The sequence below is a fragment of the Bos grunniens genome, chromosome 13 (assembly GCF_055505025.1).
Source record: "Bos grunniens cultivar Pamir isolate PY7600 chromosome 13, Bosgru_T2T1.0, whole genome shotgun sequence".
In the NCBI taxonomy this organism is placed as follows: domain Eukaryota; kingdom Metazoa; phylum Chordata; class Mammalia; order Artiodactyla; family Bovidae; genus Bos; species Bos grunniens.
The window spans coordinates 62,669,623-62,695,169 of record NC_141177.1 but is presented as its reverse complement, the minus strand read 5'-3'; the positions used below and the strand labels follow the sequence as shown (position 1 = coordinate 62,695,169).

At 37.1% G+C, this 25,547-nt stretch overlaps 1 protein-coding gene across 12 annotated transcripts in view; it reads left to right on the top strand.

Moving 5' to 3' along the window:
• MALRD1 (MAM and LDL receptor class A domain containing 1) overlaps positions 1-25,547 on the top strand; it is a 754,524-nt gene that overhangs the window by 396,398 nt on the left and 332,579 nt on the right. For all 12 annotated transcript variants that reach the window (XM_086334563.1, XM_086334560.1, XM_086334554.1 and 9 more), the window contains 2 exons: positions 20,204-20,451; positions 24,631-24,922. In XM_086334563.1, the coding sequence (XP_086190689.1) occupies positions 20,204-20,451; positions 24,631-24,922 (540 nt within the window). The remainder of the gene's footprint in view (positions 1-20,203; positions 20,452-24,630; positions 24,923-25,547) is intronic.

Sequence of the window (25,547 nt, the reverse complement as noted above, 5' to 3'; positions counted from 1 at the left end):
TCCTCCTTTACAGTTGTATGTACTCCTTCCATTCTGATCCTGGGCAACCACTGCTTTGTTCTCTGCCGCATAGTTTGTCATTTTGAGAAAGTTATGTAAATGTGTAAATATACCATGTGACCTTTGGAGACTGTGTTTTTATTTCATTCAGCAGAATCCCCTTGAGAGCCATCCAGGTTGCTTGTGTTTGTGTGTTCCTTTTTATTGCTGCCTCACGTTCCACTGTGTGGAATGTACATAGTTCCACACAGTACCGTTTTCCGGAGCGGCTGTGCTGTTTTACGTAACCACCAGCAATGTGGGAGAGATCCGGTCGGTCTACATTGTTGTGAGCATTTGGTATTGTAACTATTTTACTTTTATTTTTTGCTCTTCCTATTGGTATGGGTTATCTCATCAGGATATTTGCATTTTCCCTAGTAGCTTGTAGTGTTAAACATCTTCTCACATGTTTCTCAGTCATCTTTCTGTTGTCTTTGGTGAAGTGTTTCTTCATGTCTTTTTCGCCCATTTTCTAAGCAGATTTTTTTTCAAACTGCTGAGTTTTCAGAGTTCTTCATATGTTACAGATATAAGTCCTTTGGCTGATATGAGTGGCACATTACACAGTGTGGCACTAAAGAGTAAGGAATTTTGTTTTGATGAAGTCCAATTTATTGATCTTTCCCTTTTGGGATCATGCTTTTGATATGGTAAAAATAATTCACTGAGTTTTAGATTCCAGATTTTCTTTTTTTTCTTTTAAAAGTATAGTATTATATTGTACATTTAAATGTATGCTCCATTTTGTTAGTTTTTATAGAAGATGGGAGGTTTAGGGCACATTTTTAATTTTTTGTAAATAGTTATCCAGTTGCTTCATCACCATTAACAAAACTGACCTCCCTGCCTGTAACTGCATTTGCATATTTGTCAAATATTAGTTGGTTGTACTTGTGTGAAGCTATTTTTGGGTTCTGTATTCTGCTCCATTGATCCATATGTCTGCTCCTTCATCAATGCCACATGGTCTTAGGAACTAAAACTTTATCATAAATCCTGAAATTAGGTAGAGCAAGTCCTTCTATGTTATTTTTCTTTTTCAACTAAATAGCGTCAGTTATTCCAGTTTCTTTGCCCTGGCTTTTGCATTTTTTAAAAAATCATCTATATAGCTATCAAAAGTGAAATAATTTTGATAAGAATTTTATTAAACACATATATCAGTTTGGAGAAATAAGACTTTTAATAGGATGAGTGTTCCAATCCATGAGCTGTTTGTCTCTCCATTATTAAGACTTAGATTTCTTTCACCCATGTTTTGTGGTTTTTAGCTTGTAAGTCCTAAAAATATTTTATAAGATTTGTACCTAAGTGTTTCACTTTTAAAGGATTGCAAATAAAATTATATTTTAAAGTTTTATTTTTACCTATTCATTGATGGTATATAAAGTTCAGTTAATTTATACAGTTAATATTGTATGTATTGATCATATAGATTAATAGATTATGTATCCTTCACACTTGTTGTTCAGTCACTTAGTATCTGATTCTTTGCCACCCCATGGAATGTAGCACACAAGGCTTCTCTGTTCTCCACTATTTCCCAAGTTTGCTACATTCATGTGCGTTGAGTAGGTGATGCTATCTGACCATCTCATCCTCTGCCCTCCCCTACACCCTTTGCCTTCAATCTTTCCCAGCATCAGGGGCTTTTCCAATGAGTCGGCTCTTCACATCACATGGCCAAAGTATTGGTGCTTAAGCATCAGTCCTTCCAATGAATATTCAGTATTGATTTCCTGTAGGATTGACTGGTTTGATCTCCTTGCAGCCCAAGGGCCTCTCAAGAGTCTTCTCCAACACCACAACATGAAAGCATCAGTTCTTCGGTGCTCAGCCTTTTTTATGGTCCAACTCTCACATCCATACATGACTACTGGGAAAACCATAGCTTTGACTATTCAGACCTTTGTCAGCAAAGTGGTGTATTTGATTTTTAATATGCTGTCTAGATTTGTCATAGCATTCCTTCCAATGAGCAGGCATCTTTTAATTTCATGGCTGAATGAAACTTCATATGTATTTCTGCTAAAATGCATAATCTGAATCTAATCACCAGGATTCCTCAGACAAACCCAAATTCAAGTACTTGCTAAAATAACTGGCCTGGCCTCATGGAACATATCCAGGCAAAGAAAGAGAAAGGATGAAAAACTCATAGATAAGAAAATAAAATTCACACAACTAATACAATGTGTGATCTAACTTGGATTAGATTTTGAACCAAGGAGAAAGATAACTATAAAGGACTTAGGCAGAATAATTGACAAATTGAAACATGAACTGTGTATTAGATATTAGTATTAATGTCACATTTTCTGGTTTTGTGATTTTTCTGTGGTTATGTAAGAAAACATCTTTGTTTACAAGAAAGACACATGAAAATATTGATAAAGTGATGCTATATCTCTAAGTTACTTTCAAATTTTTTTGAAGATTCTTATATAGATATGCATATGCATGTATCGGAGAAGACAATGGCAACCCACTCCAGTACTCTTGCCTGGAAAATCCCATGGATGGAGAAGCCTGGTAGGCAGTTCATGGGGTCGCTACAAGTCAGACACGACTGAGCGACTTCACTTTCACTTTTCAGTTTCATGCATTGGAGAAGGAAATGGCAACCCACTCAAGTGTTCTTGCCTGGAGAATCCCAGGGACGGGGGAGCCTGGTGGACTGCCGTCTATGGGGTCGCACAGAGTCAGACATGACTGAAGCGACTTAGCAGCAGCAGCAGCAGCAGCATGCATGTATAGATAGAACAAATGGGGTAATGCAGATATATAAGAGTTAAGTTAAAGAGTAGACAGAAAATACTTATACAATTCTTATAACTTTTCTATAAGCTTGAAATTATTTCAAAATAAAATATTGCAAAGAATAACATCATATTAAGACAATCAAGAGAAAGAAATACTAACTTGGAAACAAAACCAATTCAAGTGATAAACTCAAGAATATGTAATTTTTAAAAGTAGACAAAACAGCAATTTTTTAATTTTAAAAAAGGAAAAACACATACAAATGTAGGTTTGCTTAAGGAAAATTAATAAGTATATGGAAACTAATAACTGTGCTAGTTTGAAAATGTCAATGAAATGGTTAGTTTTTTCACAGAAAAATGACCAAAATCAAACTAATGAAGCAGAAAACCTGAATAGACCATTAACTATCAAATAAAGTTATCAACAAACGTCCTCCAGTTTTGTCTCCTGGGATAGTTACTGCTGAGTTCTATCAGTTTTTAATGAATTGATAATGCCCAAAGAAACTATTCCAACCATATGAAATGACAGAATTTATTTTATGAAGCTAATATATTACTGATAATGAAGACTCCAGAAATTAGAAAAGAAAATGAAAGTTAAACCTCTTTGTGAATATAAATGTGCAAAACTTAAAACACCAGCAAACGAAATTCAGTAATGTAACAATCATATACTCTGAGATGAGAATCTTACATTTTAAAAATGTTTTAATGTAACAGACTGTGAATGTAACCAAGTCACTAAAAACTGTCACAGTAAACTGATAGGTGCTGAAAATATTCTCTGAAATTTAACAACCATTTCTTATAATATATACAGAATGGTGTTACTTTAACAAGTTAAAAATGGTCTATCAAATTAAAGAAGGAAACAATGGAAATATTCCCAGTAAAATCAAGATCATGTCAAGAATATCCATTACTGATGATATTATTTTTTGTACTCTTTGTGATTCTGCTTAATATGGTAGGACATAAATTGAAATACAGAAACGTCAAATTCTATTTTCTTTGTATTGACTTTATAATTAGCATATAATATTTTTCAGGTGACCAAAAGTATATATTGCAAAATGATCACCAGATTAAGGCTGGTTAATATCCAATCCCATACATAGTTACTCATTTTGTATGTGTGTGTGAGGAGAACTTTTAAGATCTTCTGTCTTAGCAATTTGTGATTATTTTCCAGTGATATGGTGATATGCTTTAAAACCTGTAAACATTTCAGTATTAAGTTGTATAGTGTTTCCCTTTAAATTCCAACTAGAACCTGTGAATGTTGAAACAGAGTCTGTGCAGATGTAGTGAATTAAAATGAAGTCATACTGTATTGGTGTTTTTCTTTCTCGCTTACTTCACTCTGTATAATAGGCTCCAGTTTCATCCACCTCATTAGAACTGATTCAAATGTATTCTTTTTAATGGTTGAGTAATACTCCATTGTGTATATGTACCACAGCTTTCTTATCCATTCACCTGCTTATGGACATCTAGGTTGCTGCCATGTGCTGGGTACTATAAACAGTGCTGTGATGAACTTTGGGGTACACGTGTCTCTTTCATTTCTGGTTTCCTCTGTGTGTATGCCCAGCAGTGGGATTGCTGGGTCATATGGCAGTTTTATTTCCAGTTTTTTAAGGAATCTCCACACTCTTCTCCACAGCGGCTGTACTAGTTTGCATTCCCACCAACAGTGTAAGAGGGTTCCCTTTTCTCCACACCCTCTCCAGCATTTATTGTTTGTAGACTTTTGGATCACAGCCATTCTGACTGGCGTGAAATGGTACCTCATAGTGGTTTTGATTTGCATTTCTCTGATAATGAGTGATGTTGAGCATCTTTTCATGTGTTTGTTAGCCATCTGTATGTCTTCTTTGGAGAAATGTCTATTTAGTTCTTTGGCCCATTTTTTGATTGTATCGTTTATTTTTCTGGAATTGAGCTGTAGGAGTTGCTTGTATATTTTTGAGATTAGTTGTTTGTCAGTTGCTTCATTTGCTATTATTTTCTCCCATTCTGAAGGCTGTCTTTTCACCTTGCTTATAGTTTCCTTCATTGTGTAGAAGCTTTTAATTTTAATTAGGTCCCATTTGTTTATTTTTGCTTTTATTTCCAATATTCTGGGAGGTGCGTCATAGAGGATCCTGCTGTGATGTATGTCGGAGAGTGTTTTGCCTATGTTCTCCTCTAGGAGTTTTATAGTTTCTGGTCTTACGCATATATATGGAGTTTAGAAAGATGGTAACGACAACCCTGTATGCGAGACAGCAAAAGAGACACAGATGTATAGAACAGTCTTTTGGACTCTGTGGGAGAGGGGGTGGGGGATGTTTTGGGAGAATGGCATTGAAACATGTATAATATCATATGTGGAATGAATCGCCAGTCCAGGTTCGATGCATGATACAGGATGCTCGGGGCTGGTGCACTGGGATGACCCAGAGGGATGGTTGGGGAGGGAGGTGGGAGGGGGGTTCAGGATGGGGAACACGTGTACACCCGTGGTGGATTCATGTAGATGTATGGCAAAACCAATACAGTATTGTGAAGTAATTAGCCTCCAATTAAAATAAATAAATTTATATTAAAAAAATAAGTAAAATGAAGTCATACTGGATTAGGTGGGCTCAAACCCTGTGATTGGTGTCCCTGTAAGAAGAGAGAAATAGGAACAGAGACCCCCAGAGGGAAGATGATGCGATAACACACAGGGTGGATGCCATGTGAGTGGAGTGGTGTGGACAGGACAAGGCATGCTCAGATTGCCGATAATTACCTGTATACTTACGAAGACATAAGAAAGGATACGCCCCTAGAGCCAATATGGAGGGCATGGTGCCACTGACACCTTGATTTCAGATCTTTAACCTGAGCAACTGAGAGAGAGTCAATTTCTGTTGTTTAAAACCACCCCCTTTGTTGTGCTTTGTTACAGAAGCCCTAAGAAACAAATACAATTCCTCAAGGAAAGTACCCCACTCAGAACTGGTGGAAACTAACTTCTTTAAGTTTGCTTTTTGCTAGTTTTGAAAAAAAAAATTGTTACAGTATAGTTGCTTTATCAGTTCAGTTCAGTTGCTCAGTCCTGTCCAACTCTTTGTGACTATGGACTGCAGCATGCCAGACTTCCCTGTCCATCACCAACTCCCAGAGTTTACTCAGACTCATGTCCATCAAGTCGGTGATGCCATCCAACCATCTCATCCTCTGTCATCCCCTTCTTCTGCCTTCAATCCTTCCCAGCATCAGGGTCTTTTCCAGTGAGTCAGTTCTTCGCATCAGGTGGCCAAAGTATTGGAGTTTCAGCTTCAGCATCAGTCCTTCCAGTGAACACCCAGGACTGATTTCCTTTAGGATGGAGTGGTTGGATCTCCTTGCAGTCCAAGGGACTTGCAAGAGTCTTCTCCAGCACCACAGTTCAAAAGCATTACTTCTTCCGCGCTCAGCTTTCTTTATAGTCCGACTCTGACATCCATACATGACTACTAGAAAAACCATATCTTTGACTAGATGGACCTTTGTTGGCAAATAATGTCTCTGCTTTTTAATATGCTGTCTAGGTTGGTCACAGTTCCTCCAAGGAGCAAGTGTCTTTTAATTTCATGGCTGCAATAACCATCTGCAGTTATTTTGGAGTCCAAAAAAATGAAGTCTGTCACTTCTTCCACTGTTTCCCCATCTATTTCCCATGAAGTGATGGGACTGGATGCCATGATCTTAGTTTTCTGAATGTTGAGCTTTAAGCTAACTTCTTCACTCTCCTCTTTAGTTCTTTGCTTTCTGCCATAAGGGTAGTGTCATCAGCAAAGCAAATCAACTGTATATATACATACATCCCCTTTGTTGGATTTCCTTCTCATTTAGGTCACCATAGAGCATTGAATAGAGTTCCTGTGCTATGCAGTAGGTTCTCATTAGTTACCTATTTTATATATAGTAGTGTATATATGTCAATCCCAACTCATCCAACCCCTTTTTCCCCTCCTTGGTGTCCATATTTTTGTTCTCTACATCTGTATCTCTATTTCTGCTTTGTGAATAGGTTCATCTGTACCATTTTTCTAGCTGGTTTATTTTTAATTAGGATTTGTGAACCTTGCTGTGTTCATTATCAGCAGTGTAGTATTCTAAAGTTGTTCATAGTTCTAAATAAGCAAGTATAAAGGTTCCTTGCCACCAGGAAGCCCTGTTAAATAAGTTGGGAATAGACTTCATTATATAAAGAGAGTTTCTATATTGTGGGAATTCATGGAGCTTTTAATATGCTAGTGTATTTTGAAATCTCTCAGTGACAGATATAATTTATAAGATTGATCATATTCTGTCTCTTGGCAACTGTGAAGAACATACTTCCTTTGCACAGCAAATTGATATCTGTTGGACATTCATAATTCAGATGAACAGAGTTAAAGAAATGATGAACGATGTCTTGCCACCTCAAGAAGAATCAAGCCAAACTGGATGACTGCCATCTTCATGTAGCTCCCTACCCTAAAGAAGAAATCTCCTAGAGCATTTCCTTATAGACACATATATTTTCTTACCCTGCATTATTTGTTTTTGGCTTTTTTTTTTTTTTTTGAAGCTTCTACCCCCAGCCACTGTGTACCTCATTATAATGGGGAATATTGGTCCAGGGGTTGTATCATATCATTCTTAAACTCATAGTTCTGCTACTTAGTGGATAATACTAAGCAAAGTACTTAACTCTGAACTCTAGCTTTCTCTTTGACCAAAATAAGCATAATAACTATTATACAGAGACATGGGAATTAAGTGTAATAATATGCATAAAGAAAATGCTCAGGCCCTGATGTTATGATTATGTTCTGTCATGTATGTTATGTTATGTTCTGATTAATACAATGGAGCCCTGCTTCCAGGCTGTTTCCCATTTTCTTAAATGGGCTTTTTGATAGAATGTGCTCAATAAACACTAATTCAAAAGAATACATGCACCCTAATATTCATAGCAGTATTATTTACAATTGCCAAGATATGGAAGCAACCTAAGTCTCCATCAACAGATGAATGGGTGAAGAAGATGTGTGTGTGTGTGTGTGTGTGTGTGTGTATACACATACATACATTGTAATACTCCTCAGCCATAAAAAGAATGAGATTTTGTCATTTCCAACAATATGGATGGACTTGGTGGGCATTATGCTAAATGAAATAAGTCAGAGAAAGACAAATCTCCATGATGTAACTTACATGTGAATTCTAAAAAATACAACAAATTAGTGAATAATACAAAAAAGAAGCAGACTCAAAGATACAGAGAACAACCTCGTTGTTACCAGTGGGGAGAGGAGGCAGGAGGGGAGAGGTAATATAGGTAGTATGTGGGTGAGGGATTAAGAAGTACAAACTACTAGGTATAATATAAGCTCCAAGGATATATTATGCAACACATGGAAAATAGCTAATATTTTATAATAACTATAAATGGAGTATAACCTGTGAAATTTTTGAATCACTATATTGTACACCTGTAATATATTGTACGGCAACTATACTTCAATTCAAAATAAATAATTAAAATGTATATGAAAGGGACAAATGAATATAACGCTATTTTAATTTTAGAGATTTGATGGTAAGATCTTACAAGGCATGTTCTTTCAAAACTATGCACATTTTAAATGAAACTGATATTTTATATGTATAAGGATATTGATCCATGGAAAAATAATAGCATTTTGAAAGGGAAAAACTGGTTTGATGGATGACACAGCTGTAGACAAAGGTGATCATTTTCCTCCTGAGGGCACACCTGTCTGGCACTGGCATTAATTGCTCCATGAAATGCCAGGAATTGGCATCTGCACAGAAGACTATTTGTTGCTTGTCTCACCTGGCACTGATGGGAAATAGTAAAAAATGAAAGCATAAGTTGCTCCTCCTAACTGTAGTGATGTGAAATTCAAACAGCTTTTAGGCCTCCTTGTGTTTTCTCCACCGACATTTTAGAATTAAACTTTCCAAGGAAACATATCTTCAAACCTATAGTAAATATCAAAAGCAGAAATATGATTTACATTATAGAGATTCATGCAGCAGCATTTTATTTGTTTTTTTTTTTTCAGAAAAACAAATCTTTTAGCAATGCACATCATTTCTTATACAAGTAGCCTTTTTAGATGCTGGTCCATGTGGAAGTCTGGTCCTCATGGGTTGCTAAATTTTCTAATGTAAGAGCAACTGAATTAGTTACTTCATTTATATTCTTAACCAAGACAAGAGTTCATATTATAAACAAGATAATGAGTTGGGTTTCATTATTATTTTAGTGAGATTTACTTCCCAGTCCTTTGAGAGAATACCTGGGAGAACTTTAGTATTCTGAACTAAAACTTTTATCTGACCTGTGTTAACAGTAAGAATACCTCCATAAATAAAAAAGTTTTTTCTTTTAAAGATGTGTTTTTTTGACTGTGCTGTGTGGCTTGTGGGAGCTTATTCCCTGACCATGATTGAACTCTGGCCCCAGCAATGAAAGTGCTGAGCCCTAACCACTGGACTGTCAGGGAATTCCCTGAAAAAACACAGTTTTGATGCCTTGGTAGTTCTTAAAGAGTCCCATGTAATAAAATAGATTGTTCATCCAGGAATTTCAGTGACTTCTGCCAGGATATCGACCTGCCCTCCTCTTTCCTGAGAGTTTTGGCAGCAGAATCATTCCTACTCTCATTTTGATAAAATCATCTAAATTTTATTTATTAAATTTTATAAATTTTTATTTATTAAAATTTTAATTTATTAAATTTTATTTATTGAGCAGTTGTTCAAATGTGCTGTCTTTAAGAGAAAAATCTTTGTATAAATATACCTTGACATGTTGCAACTTACCTTCTTCTCAAGTATTTTTAGTTTTGAACATCAGCTTACATGTAATTACAATCTTACAGATTTTCGCTTTCACTTTGTAATATTCAAGTAGGACTTAAATAAAGAATTACTGTTGACAAGTAATTCTAAACAGTACATTTTTTATTGTCCAATTAATCATTCATTGGTTTTATGCTACAGCATGTGAATTTACTTTAAATAATGTGAAAAGTGTCCTAAACGTATGTTTATAAGATATTGCCCTTACTAATACATTCTCTTTGTTGACATTACTGTACCAACAAAGGTCCGTCTAGTCAAGGCTATGGTTTTTCCTGTGGTCATGTATGGATGTGAGAGTTGGACTGTGAAGAAGGCTGAGAGCCGAAGAATTGATGCTTTTGAACTGTGGTGTTGGAGAAGACTCTTGTGAGTCCCTTGGACTGCAAGGAGATCCAACCAGTCCATTCTGAAGGAGATGAGCCCTGGGATTGCTTTGGAGGGAATGATGCTGAAGCTGAAACTCCAGTACTTTGGCCACCTCATGCGAAGAGTTGACTCATTGGAAAAGACTCTGATGCTGGGAGGGATTGGGGGCAGGAGGAGAAGGGGACGACAGAGGATGAGATGGCTGGATGGCATCACTGACTCGATGGACGTGAGTCTGAGTGAACTCCGGGAGTTGGTGATGGACAGGGAGGCCTGGCGTGCTGTGATTCATGGGGTTGCAAAGAGTTGGGCACAACTGAGCGACTGAGCTAAACTGAACTGAATACATTCTCAGTTTTATAACATCTTTACTAACATTGTTAGTGTTATCATTTACCAGAAGAATTGTAAAAAGGTGTTTATGTATTCCCAGTATCTGGTTCTGTATGTGAAGAGCTCAGAAATTGCTGACAACCTATTGTTTTGTTGTTCAGTTGCTCAGTCATGTCTGACTCTTGTGACCCCATGGACAGCAGCACATCAGGCTTCCCTGTCCCTCACTGTGTCCTGGAGCTTGCTCAAGCTCATGTCCATTGAGTCAGTGATGCCATCCAATCATCTGTCATCTCCTCCTTCTCCTGCCTTCAGTTTTTCCCAGCATTAGGGTCTTTTCCAACAAGTCAGCTCTTCACATCAGGTGGCCAAAGTATTGGAGCTTCAGCTTCAGCATCAGTCCTTCCAATGAATATTCAGAGTTGATTTCCTTTAGAATTGACTGATTTGACTTCCTTCCTGTCCAAGGGACTCTCAAGAGTCTTCTGCAGCACCACAGTTCAAAAGCATCAATTCTTCGGTGTCAGCCTTCTTTATCATTTAGCAGCAAAATTGTAAAAAGGTATTAGTGTAATTTCCACTATCTGGTTCTGTATGTGAGGAGCTCAGAAATTGCCAGCAACCTATTGTCTTAATAACAAAGTCTGAACAGAATGAAAAATGAACAACTTTTCTTGCATCCATAGGGCTTCCCCGATAGCTCAGTTGGTAAATAATCTGCCTGCAGTGCAGGAGACCTGGTTTGATTCTTCAGTCAGGAATATCCTCTGGAGAAGGGATAGGCTACCCACTCCAGTATTCTTGGGCTTCCCTTGTGTCTCAGCTGGTAAAGAATCTGCCTGCAATGTGGGAAACCTGGGTTCAATCCCTGGGTTGGGAAGATCTCCTGGCGAAGGGAAAGGCTACCCACTCTAGTATTTTGGTCTGGAGAATTCTATGGACTGTATAGTCCATGGTGTTGCAAAGAGTGGGACACGACTGAGCAACTTTCACTTCACTTTAGGTCAGTCACTCAGTCGTGTCTGACTTTTTGTGACCCCATGGACTGCAGCACGCCAGGCCTCCCTGTCCATCACCATCTCCTGCAGTTTACTCAAGCTCATGTCAATTAAGTCGGTGATGCCATCCAACCATCTCAACCTCTGCTGTCCCCCTTTCCTCCTGCCTTCAATCTTTCCCAGCATCAGGGTCTTTCAAATGAGTCAGTTCTTCACATCAGATGGCCAAGGTATTGGAGTTTCAGCTTCAAATCAGTCCTTCCAATGAATATTCAGGACTGATTTCCTTTACGATGGACTGGTTGGATCTCCTTGCAGTCCAAGGGATTCTGAAGAGTCTTCTCCAACACCACAGTTCAAAAGCATCAATTCTTCAGCATTCAGCTTTCTTTATAGTCCAACTCTCACATCTGTATACAACTACTGGAAAAACCATAGCTTTGACTAGACGGACCTTTGTTGGCAAAGTAATGTCTCTGCTTTTTAATATGCTGTCTGTGTTGGTCATAACTTTTCTTCTAAGGAGCACACGTCTTTTAATTTCATGGCTGCAGTCACCATCTGCAGTGATTTTGGAGCCCCAGAAAATAAAGTCAGCTGCTGTTTCCACTGTTTCCCCATCTATTTGCCATGAAGTGATTGGGCCAGATGCCATGATCTTACTTTTCTGAATGTTGAGTTTTAAGCCAATTTTTTAAACTCTCACTTTCATCAAGAGGCTCCTAAGTTCTTCTTCACTTTCTGCCATAAGGGTGGTGTCATCTGCATGTATGAGGTTATTGATATTTCTCCCAGCAACCTTGATTCCAGCTTGTGCTTCATCTAGCCCAGTGTTTCTCATGATGTACTCTGCATATAAGTTAAATAAGCAGGGTGACAGTATCACTTCACTTCACTTGCATCCATAAGAGAGGGGAGGACATAGCACAAAGGCTGTCCTCAAGATTGGAAAGATAGGCAGTCTGTACAGAGGGTCAGAATTTATCAGAGTAGAGACTTGCAAGCAGTAGCCACTTCAGAAATCAGTTTCTAGGGTAGGAAAACCTGAGTGATATTGATGAGTTTCTGAAGGCTCAATGTGGCCAAGCCTGAGTGTTAAAAACTATAGGGGAACACAGCCATAAGGCATGTTCCAACCTCCCTCCCCCACTCAGTACTGTGAGATTTATCTCCAGAAGTTCAACCAGGTTCCCATGTTAAATATTGGAGAAAAAAGAATCCCCTCCTTCCAGCAGGAGGAGGGATAAAGGAACCATTCTGAAATTCACCGAAGCACTCAATTCTTCCTCACAAATCCTGTCATTGGGGGAAGCTATTATTAGTTAACCAGAGCCTGTATTGCTAGGGTGTTATCAGAGCTTAACTTATAGGAGGAGGGGAAATAATGCTAGCTTCCTCTAGGAATCCTGTTTCACCTAAGAAGTGAGGGGGGAAGAAATCCTGAGAACACTTGTGAAGTTCAGTCCTGAGGCATGGGTTCACTAAAAGAGACCCAAGTATAAGACCATAGAACACTCTCCCTCCCCCCATACTCACCACCACATTGCTAAAGGCCTACTTCTGTGAAAGTGAAGTCGCTCAGTCGTATCTGACTCTTTGCAAGCCCACGGACTGTAACCTGACAGGCTCCTCTGCCCGTGGGATTTTCCAGGCAAGAACACAGGAGTGGGTTGCCATTTCCTTCTCCAGGGGATCTTCCTGACAGAGGGATCGAACCCAGGTCTCCCGCATTGCAGGCAGACTCTACATCTCAGCCACCAGGGAATCTCAAGGCCTACTTATAACAGTTCCTTTTACCTGGTACATCATGTCTGGCTATCAAGAAAAAATTACAAGGCATTCTACAAGGCAAAAATAGAATCTGAAGAAACAGAACAAGCCTCACAACTAGACATGACAGGGATGTTGGAATTATCAGACTAAGAATTTAAAACAATTATGATTTATATTCTAAGGCCTCTGGTAGGTAAAACAGCATGCAAGAAGAACAGATGTAATCCTAATAAAGAACCAAAAAGAAATGATTTCGATTAAAAACACTGTAACAGAAATGGTGTCTTGATTAACTGAATAGTAGCCTGAATGTGGCTAAGGAGAGAGATCTGAGCTAGAGGGTATATTAATAGAAGTCTCCAAAACTGAAAAGCAAACGAATGAAGACTGAGAAAAACAGAACAGAATATTGGGGGACTATGGGACAACTATCAAAGATGTGACTGATAGGAATATCTAAGGGAGAGGAAAGAAAGCAGAAGAAATGTTTGAAGCAATAATGACTGAGAATTTTGCCAAACCTATGGCACATAAAAATCACAGATACAGGAAGCTCAGGAAATATGATTCTGGATAAATGCCCAAAAAAATCTACATGTGGGCTTAACTTTTAACATTACAGAAAGTCAAAGGTAAAGTAAAATTTCTGAAGGAAGTCAGAGGGAAAAATACCTTACTTATACACAAATAAAGGTAAAAATTACATCCAACTTCTATGCAGAAACAATGCAAGATAGAAGAAAGTGGAATGACATTTAAAGTGTTGTAAGGAAAAAAAAAACTGATGTAGAGTTCTGTACCCTGTGAATTTATCCTTTAAATATGAGGAAGCTATAGACTTTCTCAGACAAACAATAAGAGCATCTGTTGCTAGCAGACTTGCCTTGCAAGAAATGTTAAACTAACTTTTTGAGAGAAAAAAATGATCTGAAATTCAGAGCTATATAAAGAAAGGAGTATCAGAGGAGCAATAAGTGAAGGTAAAATAAAAAACATTTTTTTTCTTATAACAGATAGTTTGTTCAAAATAATAAAAAGCAACAATGTATTACATATGCTTATGTATTTCTTGTGTATATCTATATATATGTATGTGTGTGTATATATATACATATACTTTGTTGTTTAATCACGAAGTCATGTCTGATTCTTTGTGATCCCATGGACTGTAGCCCTCCAGGCTCCTCTGTCCATGGGATTGCCCAGGCAAGAATACTGGAGTGGGTTGCCATTTCCTTTTCCAATACATGTGCTTATCTTTGTGAAATTAATGACAGCAGTAATACAAGGAATGAAAATGAGGAATTAGGGTTATTTTGTTCTTATAAGCTATTCACACCACCCTTGAAGTAGTATACTGTTATTTAAAAGTTGTCTTGGTGAATGGAATTGTTTCCTTAATTTCTCTTTCTGTTTTCTCATTATTAGTGTATAGGAATGCAAGGGATTTCTGTGTGTTGATTTTATATCCTGCAACTTTACTATAATCATTGATTAGTTCTAGTAATTTTCTGGTGGAGTCTTTAGGGTTTTCTATGTAGAGGATCATGTCATCTGCAAATAGTGAGAGTTTTACTTCTTCTTTTCCAATTTGGATTCCTTTTATTTCTTTTTCTGCTCTGATTGCTGTGGCCAAAACTTCCAAAACTATGTTGAATAGTAATGGTGAAAGTGGGCACCCTTGTCTTGTTCCTGACTTTAGAGGAAATGCTTTCAATTTTTCACCATTGAGGATAATGTTTGCTGTGGGTTTGTCATATATAGCTTTTATTATGTTGAGGTATGTTCCTTCTATTCCTGCTTTCTGGAGAGTTTTTATCATAAATGGATGTTGAATTTTGTCAAAGGCTTTCTCTGCATCTATTGAGATAATCATATGGTTTTTATTTTTCAATTTGTTAATGTGGTGTATTACATTGATTGATTTGCGGATATTGAAGAATCCTTGCATCCCTGGGATAAAGCCCACTTGGTCATGGTGTATGATCTTTTTAATGTGTTGTTGGATTCTGATTGCTAGAATTTTGTTTAGGATTTTTGCATCTATGTTCATCAGTGATATTGGCCTGTAGTTTTCTTTTTTTGTGGGATCTTTGTCAGGTTTTGGTATTAGGGTGATGGTGGCCTCATAGAATGAGTTTGGAAGTTTACCTTCCTCTGCAATTTTCTGGAAGAGTTTAAGCAGGATAGGTGTTAGCTCTTCTCTAAATTTTTGGTAGAATTCAGCTGTGAAGCCGTCTGGACCTGGGCTTTTGTTTGCTGGAAGATTTTTGATTACAGTTTCAATTTCCGTGCTTGTGATGGGTCTGTTAAGGTTTTCTATTTCTTCCTGGTCGAGTTTTGGAAAGTTGTACTTTTCTAAGAATTTGTCCATTTCTTCCTCATTGTCCATTTTATTGGCATATAATTGTTGATAATAGTCTCTTATGATCCTTTGTATTTCTGTGTTGTCTGTTGTGATCTCTCCATTTTCGTTTCTAATTTTATTGATTTGATTTTTCTCCCTTTGTTTCTTGATGAGTCTGGCTAATGGTTTGTCAATTTTATTTATCCTTTCAAAGAACCAGCTTTTGGCTTTGTTGATTTTTGCTATGGTCTCTTTTGTTTCTTTTGCATTTATTTCTGCTCTAATTTTTAAGATTTCTTTCCTTCTACTAACCCTGGGGTTCTTCATTTCTTCCTTTTCTAGTTGCTTTAGGTGTAGAGTTAGGTTATTTATTTGACTTTTTTCTTGTTTCTTGAGGTGTGCCTGTATTGCTATGAACTTTCCCCTTAGGACTGCTTTTACTGTGTCCCACAGGTTTTGGGTTGTTGTGTTTTCATTTTCATTCGTTTCTATGCAAATTTTGATTTCTTTTTTGATTTCTTCTGTGATTTGTTGGTTATTCAGCAGCGTGTTGTTCAGCCTCCATATGTTGGAATTTTTAATAGTTTTTCTCCTGTAATTGAGATCTAATCTTACTGCATTATGGTCAGAAAAGATGCTTGGAATGATTTCTATTTTTTTGAATTTACCAAGGCTAGCTTTATGGCCCAGGATGTGATCTATCCTGGAGAAGGTTCCATGTGCGCTTGAGAAAAAGGTGAAATTCATTGTTTTGGGATGAAATGTCCTATAGATATCAATTAGGTCTAACTGGTCTATTGTATCGTTTAAAGTTTGTGTTTCCTTGTTAATTTTCTGTTTAGTTGATCTATCCATAGGTGTGAGTGGGGTGTTAAAGTCTCCCACTATTATTGTGTTATTGTTAATTTCTCCTTTTATACTTGTTAGCATTTGTCTTACATACTGCGGTGCTCCTGTGTTGGGTGCATATATATTTATAATTGTTATATCTTCTTCTTGGATTGATCCTTTGATCATTATGTAGTGACCTTCTTTGTCTCTTTTCACAGCCTTTGTTTTAAAGTCTATTTTATCTGATATGAGTATTGCTACTCCTGCTTTCTTTTGGTCCCTATTTGCATGGAAAATCTTTTTCCAGCCCTTCACTTTCAGTCTGTATGTGTCCCCTGTTTTGAGGTGGGTCTCCTGTAGACAACATATGTAGGGGTCTTGTTTTTGTATCCATTCAGTCAGTCTTTGTCTTTTGGTTGGGGCATTCAACCCATTTACGTTTAAAAATAATAAAATACTTAGGAATATATCTACCTAAAGAAACTAAAGACCTATATATAGAAAACTATAAAACACTGGTGAAAGAAATCAAAGAGGACACTAATAGATGGAGAAATATACCATGTTCATGGATTGGAAGAGTCAATATAGTGAAAATGAGTATACTACCCAAAGCAATTTATAGATTCAATGTAATCCCTATCAGGCTACCAACAGTATTCTTCACAGAGCTAGAACAAATAATTTCACAATTTGTATGGAAATACAAAAAACCTTGAATAGCCAAAGCGATCTTGAGAAAGAAAAATGGAACTGGAGGAATCAACCTACCTGACTTCAGGCTCTACTACAAAGCCACAGTTATCAAGACAGTATAGTACTGGCACAAAGACAGAAATATAGATCAATGGAACAAAATAGAAAGCCCAGAGATAAATCCACGCACATATGGACACCTTATCTTTGACAAAGGAGGCAAGAATATACAATGGATTAAAGACAATCTCTTTAACAAGTGGTGCTGGGAAATCTGGTCAACCACCTGTAAAAGAATGAAACTAGAACACTTTCTAACACCATATACAAAAATAAACTCAAAATGGATTAAAGATCTCAATGTAAGACCAGAAACTATAAAACTCCTAGAGGAGAACATAGGCAAAACACTCTCTGACATACATCACAGCAGGATCCTCTATGACTCACCTCCCAGAATATTGGAAATAAAAGCAAAAATAAACAAATGGGACCTAATTAACCTTAAAAGCTTCTGCACATCAAAGGAAACTATTAGCAAGGTGAAAAGACAGCCTTCAGAATGGGAGAAAATAATAGCAAATGAAGCAACCGACAAACAACTAATCCCAAAAATATACAAGCAACTCCTCCAGCTCAACTCCAGAAAAATAAATGACCCAATCAAAAAATGGGCCAAAGATCTAAATAGACATTTCTCCAAAGAAGACATACAGATGGCTAACAAACACATGAAAAGATGCTCAACATCACTCATTATCAGAGAAATGCAAATCAAAACCACTATGAGGTACCATTTCACACCAGTCAGAATGGCTGCAATCCAAAAGTCTACAAATAATAAATGTTGGAGAGGGTGTGGAGAAAAGGGAACCCTCTTACACTGTTGGTGGGAATGCAAACTAGTACAGCCACTATGGAGAACAGTGTGGAGATTCCTTAAAAAACTGGTAATAGAACTGCCTTATGATCCAGCAATCCCACTGCTGGGCATACACACTGAGGAAACCAGAAGGGAAAGAGACACGTGTACCCCAGTGTTCATCACAGCACTGTTTATAATAGCCAGGACATGGAAGCAACCTAGATGTCCATCAGCAGATGAATGGATAAGAAAGCTATGGTACATATAGACAATGGAGTATTACTCAGCCATTAAAAAGAATACATTTGAATCAGTTCTAATGAGGTGGATGAAACTGGAGCCTATTATACAGAGTGAAGTAAGCCAGAAGGAAAAACACCAATACAGTATACTAACGCATATATATGGAATTTAGAAAGATGGTAATGATAACCCTGTATACGAGACAGCAAAAGAGACACTGACGTATAGAACAGTCTTATGGACTCTGTGGGAGAGGGAGAGGGTGGGAAGATTTGGGAGAATGGCATTGAAACATGTAAAATATCATGTATGAAACGAGATGCCAGTCCAGGTTCAATGCACGATACTGGATGCTTGGGGCTGGTGCACTGGGACGACCCAGAGGGATGGTGTGGGGAGGGAGGAGGGTTCAGGATGGGGAACACATGTATACCCGTGGTGGATTCATTTTGATGTTTGGCAGAACTAATACAATTATGTAAAGTTTGAGAATAGAATAAAATTAATTTAAAAAAAATAAATAAAAATAAAATAAAATAAAATAAAAGTTGTCTTGGATTAGTTGCAAATGTATAATGTAGACTCTAGGGCAACCAGAAAAAAGCAAAAAAAGAAGAAGAAGAAGAAAAGGATAGCCTTATTTTTAAAAAGAAGAAAATAGAAATCAAGGCTGGAGTGCTGCAGCCCATGGGGTCATGGAAAAGTTGGACATGAGAGTGACTGAACAACAGCAACTGTCAGAGATGCATAGATTTGGCAGGCAGAAAACCAATACAGACATAGTCGAACTCAATAATTTTTACTGTTCTGGAAATGAAAGAAAAACTTAAGCAATGTTAATAATAAATATTTTTAGATTACCTGAGAGATAGTTGGTATTAAATAACAGATTTAGTTTCTGTGACTTATTATAATAAATCATTGCAGTTTTAGCCTTACTTTTTCATTTCACAATTTTATTATCTCTGAAATGAGTATACATTAAAAAAATAATTATGATGATTAGTAATTTTTGCTTCAGGCAGTATTTCCCATGCCAAACTGTGTTGAAAAATAATGAACTTCCTAAATTCCCTACCAAGAGCTGAGAAGCAAAGAGGAGAAGAGAGAAGAAATAAGTTACTTTGATCAAATAGGGGTTTGGAGGAGAAAAGGTGTATAATACTAACATTTTCCCATGCATTTTGACCCTGGGACCAGATTGGTGAAGGAATAAACTTATGTAAGTCATTAGCTTGTTATGTATCTGTGTGTAACAAAATAAAATATTCTATTTTAATATTTCTGTAAGGATAATATTGGTAGGTTTTGAATATTGCATGATGTAGCAGGATTACTTTAATTTTTTTCGTATTTTTCAATTGAAGTATAGTTGATTTACAATGTTGTGTCAATTACTGCTGTACAGCAAAGTGATTCAGTTTATACATATATATATATACACATTATTTTTTGTATTTCTTTGCCATTATAGTTTATCATATAATATTGAATATAATCCTCATGCTATACAATAGGACCTTGTTGTTTATTCATTCTCTTTATAAAAGCTTACATAAGATTACTATAATTTTTTTTTCTCTTTTTAAACTTTATTTATTCAGCAAATTAAGCAGTTTTTTGCCAGGCACTGGGAAAATAACAATGAACAAAACTGAGCAAATTCTCTCCTTCATGAAACATGCATTCTGATGAGTGAAGAGTGAGGGAAGACCAAAAAAATAAAATAAATAGGTAAAGATATGATATATTAGGAAAGTGCCAACAATAAAAATAAAGAACTGAAGCAGGAGAGAGTTGAGTATAGGAGATTTTAGATACACCAGTAAATAAGGATCCACTGACAAGGTGATATTCAAATACAGATCTGATAGAAATGAGTGGGAAGGTCATGTGGACATTTGGGAAGGAATCCTGGCAGAGAGAGGAGCAAGTTCAAAGGTCCCTAGACATGAGAGTGCTTTATAAAATGTGATTTTGGATTGCATGCTTTATCGGCTGATTTCCTTTTTCTCTCCACCATAAATTGTAAAATGTTTTCCAGGTGCCTCCAGGGGACGCTGTGACTTTGAGTTTGATCTTTGTTCCTGGGAGCAGGAGCAGGATGATGACTTTGACTGGAATCTGAAGGCGAGCAATGTCCCTGCTACAGGCACAGAGCCAGCGGCTGACCACACCTTGGGAAATTCATCTGGCCATTACATCTTTATAAAGAGCTTGTTCCCTCAGCAGCCCATGAGGGCAGCCAGAATTTCAAGTCCAGTCATAAGCTGGAGAAGCAAAAACTGTAAGGTATGGAGAAAAAATTAAAACAGAAATGTTATAAGCAACTTCTGATAGAGTCAAAAACAGAAAACAGAATGGCCAGAACCAGACTAAAAAGTGACTTTGAATGCACTCAACTTGGAATTTTGTGAGCGGCAGAAAGTGAAGATGAAAGGGAAGGTTTGTTAGAACTGTTGGAAGAATTTATCCTATGGATAAGTTCCATAGACAAAGAATCTTGGAATCCATTGGAAAAATGTCATGGTTATTATCCATAACTATGGGTGAAAGTGAAAGAAAGTGTTAGTCACTCAGTTGTGTCCAACTCTTTGCAACCCCGTGGACTGTAACCCACCAGACTCCTGTCCATGGAATTCTCCAGGCAAGAATACTGGATTGGGTTGCCGTTTCCTTCTCCAGGGGATCTTCCCAACCCAGGGACTGAACATGTGTCTCTGCACTGCAGGCAGATTCTTTACTGTCTGAACCACCTAGAACAAAGTGAAATATTGGTTGTGTCCACTCAGGGAACTTGGCACTCATTGGAATTATTGGGATTTCATCATAAGGAAGAGAAATAAACAGCGAGAAATAGTGTAAAATAGTTAAATGTTTCCAAGAACTAATATTAGTCACAGTTGACACCATGATAAAATGGTTGGACATCTTCACGGAAAATTAAAGACTGAAGTTGACACTTTAAAATGTAGAATTTCTAGATTAGGAAAAAATGGTTTGGCCATTATGCTGTGGAAATTTGAAGAAAATGTTTATAGAGTGTTAAAAATATAAGTAGAGTTGTTTGGATCTTCATATGATGACTATGCATTTGGAAGGTCCTTCACTTTCCTTTATTATTTGTGTGATTGTCTGTTTTTATTCCCCAGGGGATTTGAGCCAGCTAGGCTGGGAGCTAAATTTAGCTTTACATATAAATTAAGCACTCAGAAATGACTTCATGGCATCTTTTTATAAGAAGTTAGTGTGTGAATAAATGTGCCCTTTATATTTATGACAAAAAATACAGTCTCCATAGCTGTGAACACATGTATTTGGACTGGTATATTCCTCAATGTCTGAACACTGTAAAGAAAACAAATTATATCCAGAAAGTTGCTAGCTGATCAAAGAATCAAACTGGGAGGCATGATTTAAATCTTTATTATCTTCAGATTGTCAAATTCTTGTATATTTCTTTCCACAACACAGAGAGCCCTAACTCCAGAAGGAGGCATGTTAAATCTTCGGTCATGGGCTTTCCAGCTGAACCTGTAGTTACTACAGATGTTTGTTCCTGTTTTATACTGACCAGCCTTCACATCCTACCACTGCCCCAGTCATGTTAAACCTTTAGCTTGTCTTAGGAGCTTTTCTGTCTCAGCTTAAGTTGATTTCATAGTTTAACACTCAGAATAATATCTCTCTTCTCTCTTTAGGCACATTTGATAGATTTTCTGCAAGAAAGTGACACGATCAAAGTTTGAGAGACATAACTCAGCAGTCCAGAATGGATGTAATGAAAAAATACACAATTAAACTTTAATTAGTTTGGCAAACATTGAGTTTTAGAGAGGCAAAGAAGTCAAACTGAAATTTTATATACTGCATGTTTAATTTTTAATTAACTTTCCAGGACTAGAACTGATTTTCTCTTTTCAGAATATCTGTGAATATACAGATTTATAGATATAGACAAAACATATATAAACCCAGTGTTCTGGGGTTTTATTTTCAAGAAAGTATTGAGTAATTTGGAAGACAACAGAAAGAAGACTTCTTAGCTTTTCTATTTAGACTTCCTCTAAGAATGTTCAATAGATTCTTTTTTTCATACTGTAGTAACCAAGGGTTTCATTTATCTCTATTTTTGCCTGGCCTCAGAACTATAGTTCCCACTGTTTTAAACATCTGTGTGAGAATAATGAAGTATGCCTAGGAGAAATGTCAAAAAATTAATGATGAATAGTTCATTTTATGAATATTTATGATATAGATTGTATACAAAGTAGTAAGGAAAAGTCATGCTGGAAATGATTGGGACTCTCAGATATAAAAAATTTGTTTATCAAGTGAGCAGAAATGACCTCCTAAACTTTCATGAAAATCCTTTCTGTCACTTGACCTTGTGGAATACCTTCAGGCAGAAAAAAATCAAATTGGAGAATTTTCTCCCTTCTGAGGGATGGATGGAATACAGAGAAGTATGCAGACATAGATTGATGAGTGTAGAGAGTAACTGAAATTCTGGTGAAGATGCCTCCTTAAAAGAATTCAGTACTTCACAGATTTTTATTTGCTCATGTTGCCCTGTGATTAGGTTACATTGTCATCAAATATTCTCTGTAGAAATGGAGTGTTTGTGTTTAGATGTTTGTTTGCATGTTAACCCAATGGTATCATTCAGAAAATGGCCTCAAGAAGATACAGAAGTGTTTATGTGACATAAAACATATGCTTTATGCTTTCTGTGCAAATAAGACAGAACAAGGCAGGATACTGGGAAGACCATGTGTATGACTGCAGGGGCTCCAGACAGATGTGTGCTTTTGCCTGTTGGATAGTTTCCTTTCTTGCTTTTTGACACTGCTCAAGAAGCTGGCCTCAGACCCTTTTTTAAAATTAATTTTTAATGGAATATAGTTGCTTTACATTATTATGTTAGTTTTTTCCTGTACAGCAAAGTGAATCAGCTCTGTTGTTATTTAGTTGCTAAGTCATGTCAGACTCTTTTGCAGCCCCATGGCTCCTCTTCATGAGATTTCTCAGTCAAAAATATCGGAGTGGATTGCCATTTCTTTCCCCAGAGGATCTTTGCGACCCAGGGATTGAAACCATGTCTCCTGAATTGGCAGGTGGATTTGTTTACCACTGAGCCACCAGGGGAGCCCCCTGGAATCAGCTCTACATATACGTAGATCCCCTCCTTTTTTTGATTTTCTTCCTATTTAGGTCATACAGAGCATTGGGTAGAGTTCCCTGGGCTGCACAGTAGGTTCTCGTTAGTTACCTATTTTATACATGGTGTCATTGGTGCATATATGTCAACCCCGGTCAGACACTTTTTGTTTCTCACTTTGTGCCACTCAGGTTTGAGCAGTCCTCCCAGAACAAGCTACAGTGGTCACAGAGTTCATGTTTTCCTACATTAATGGGTCAATCAATAGGATAAACACTTTTGGATCATAGAGTAATAGCTGAAGTTTGGGTATTATTCATCAGCTAGGAAATTTGCATAGATTGACTTCACAGAGCTTACCTCTTGATGCTGTTTGAAAGTATGCATTATGTATATTGTTTAATCACATTCTTTACCCTTTAAACGCATTCATTTCCCTTCTCTAGACTATAATATCCATGAGTGCCAGTGTTTCTAAAATGTTATTTTCCTGCATGAAGATCACCCCCCATTAGTTTTCCCCCACTCCTAAAAATGACAAGCCCAAAGCTTAAAAACTCTGAGTCCCTACTGTTCCTAACTCATACTCTTCTCTTTTTTAGAATTTCCCCTAACTTTCTCCACCAGTGTTTTAATCACCAAAAATATGGTAAACTCCATATTTGAAACATTGAAATGTTAATCCTTGGAAATACTCATATTAATTTTTACTTGGGGGTAAAACTCAAGTCTACTCTTCTGAAACATTTCAAGTAAAATTTAGAAATTGCTATTCTGGTGGTTTTGCTATGTATAGTAGAGCCCTGAGGACCTTGAAGAACTGAAAATGTGTTTCAAGTTTAAGAATGTGGTGGAATAAGCAATCAAGTACTCTGCTGTTTTGAAGAAAATGATTTAAGTTTCATGAGATGGAAATTATTTTCTTTAGTACCTGATGTTTCTTAATCATGAAAAGTCTTTCTATATAATATAATACTTTTTAATGATATTTGTATCCCTTTGACAGCAGATTTTAAGAGTTTGTGGAGGAATCCTACTTTTATAAGTCACAAAAAGGAAGTAAACGCCACTCATTTTTTCAACTAAATTCCTGCTTGGTTCTTATTGTACTACATTCCATGTTTTGCAGCATATGATTTAAGGCTAGACTAACTTCGTTCATTGATAGAGTATTCACTAAGCAATAGAACATACAGACCTATTTTTTCTTCCAGAATCTGTTAAGAAAAGAGAGGACAGCATGATATAATTGAAAATAAGATGAAATTAACTGTACTAATTATTTATAATATTTCTATTACTGGTTGCAGATAATTTTTCATTATCACATGTATGGACATGGCATTGGAGCACTCACCTTGATCCAGGTATCAGTCTCAAACCAAACGAAGGTCCTGCTTAACCTCACTGTAGAACAAGGCAATTTCTGGCAGCGGAAAGAGCTAGCCCTGTCTGGTGATGAGGACTTCCAACTCAAATTTGAAGGCCGAGTTGGGAAGGGCCACCGTGGTGATATAGCACTGGATGACATTGTGCTTACAAAGAACTGTCTATCTTCCCATCACTCCATGAAAGAAGAACTCGCAGTGCCTCTTCCGACAGGTACATTTTGATTTATTTAGTTTGTGCGTTTACAGAGTGGTAGGTGGGAAGGAAGGAAATGGAAAAGAAGTGACCTAAACACCTAGTAAATTATTCTTTTCATAAGGAAAAATCTTTTTGAATCTAAAATGTTATCTTTCAAGTCTTTACTCATAAACTTGTCTTCCAATTTTTTCTCCAAGCTTTGGTGTATTTACCAATTCCTGAGTTCTTATTTTAGTCAGTGTCTTCTTAGATCAATAAAATACGGCTCCTTTGTTTTCAGTTTGATTCAGATTTCAATCCGAAATAAATATCATTCACTCTTAATAAATGTAAGAATGTCAGTTCAGTTCAGTTCAGTTCAGTCGCTCAGTCATGTCTGACTCTCTGTGACCCCATGAATCGCAGCATGCCAGGCCTCCCTGTCCATCACCAACTCCTGGAGTTCACCCAGACTCACGTCCATCGAGTCAGTGATGCAATCCAGCCATCTCATCCTCTGTCGTCCCCTTCTCCTCCTGCCCCCCAATCCCTCCCAGCATCAGAGTCTTTTCCAATGAGTCAACTCTTCACATCATGTGGCCAAAGTACTGGAGTTTCAGCTTTAGCATCTTTCCTTCCAAAGAAATCCCAGGGCTGATCT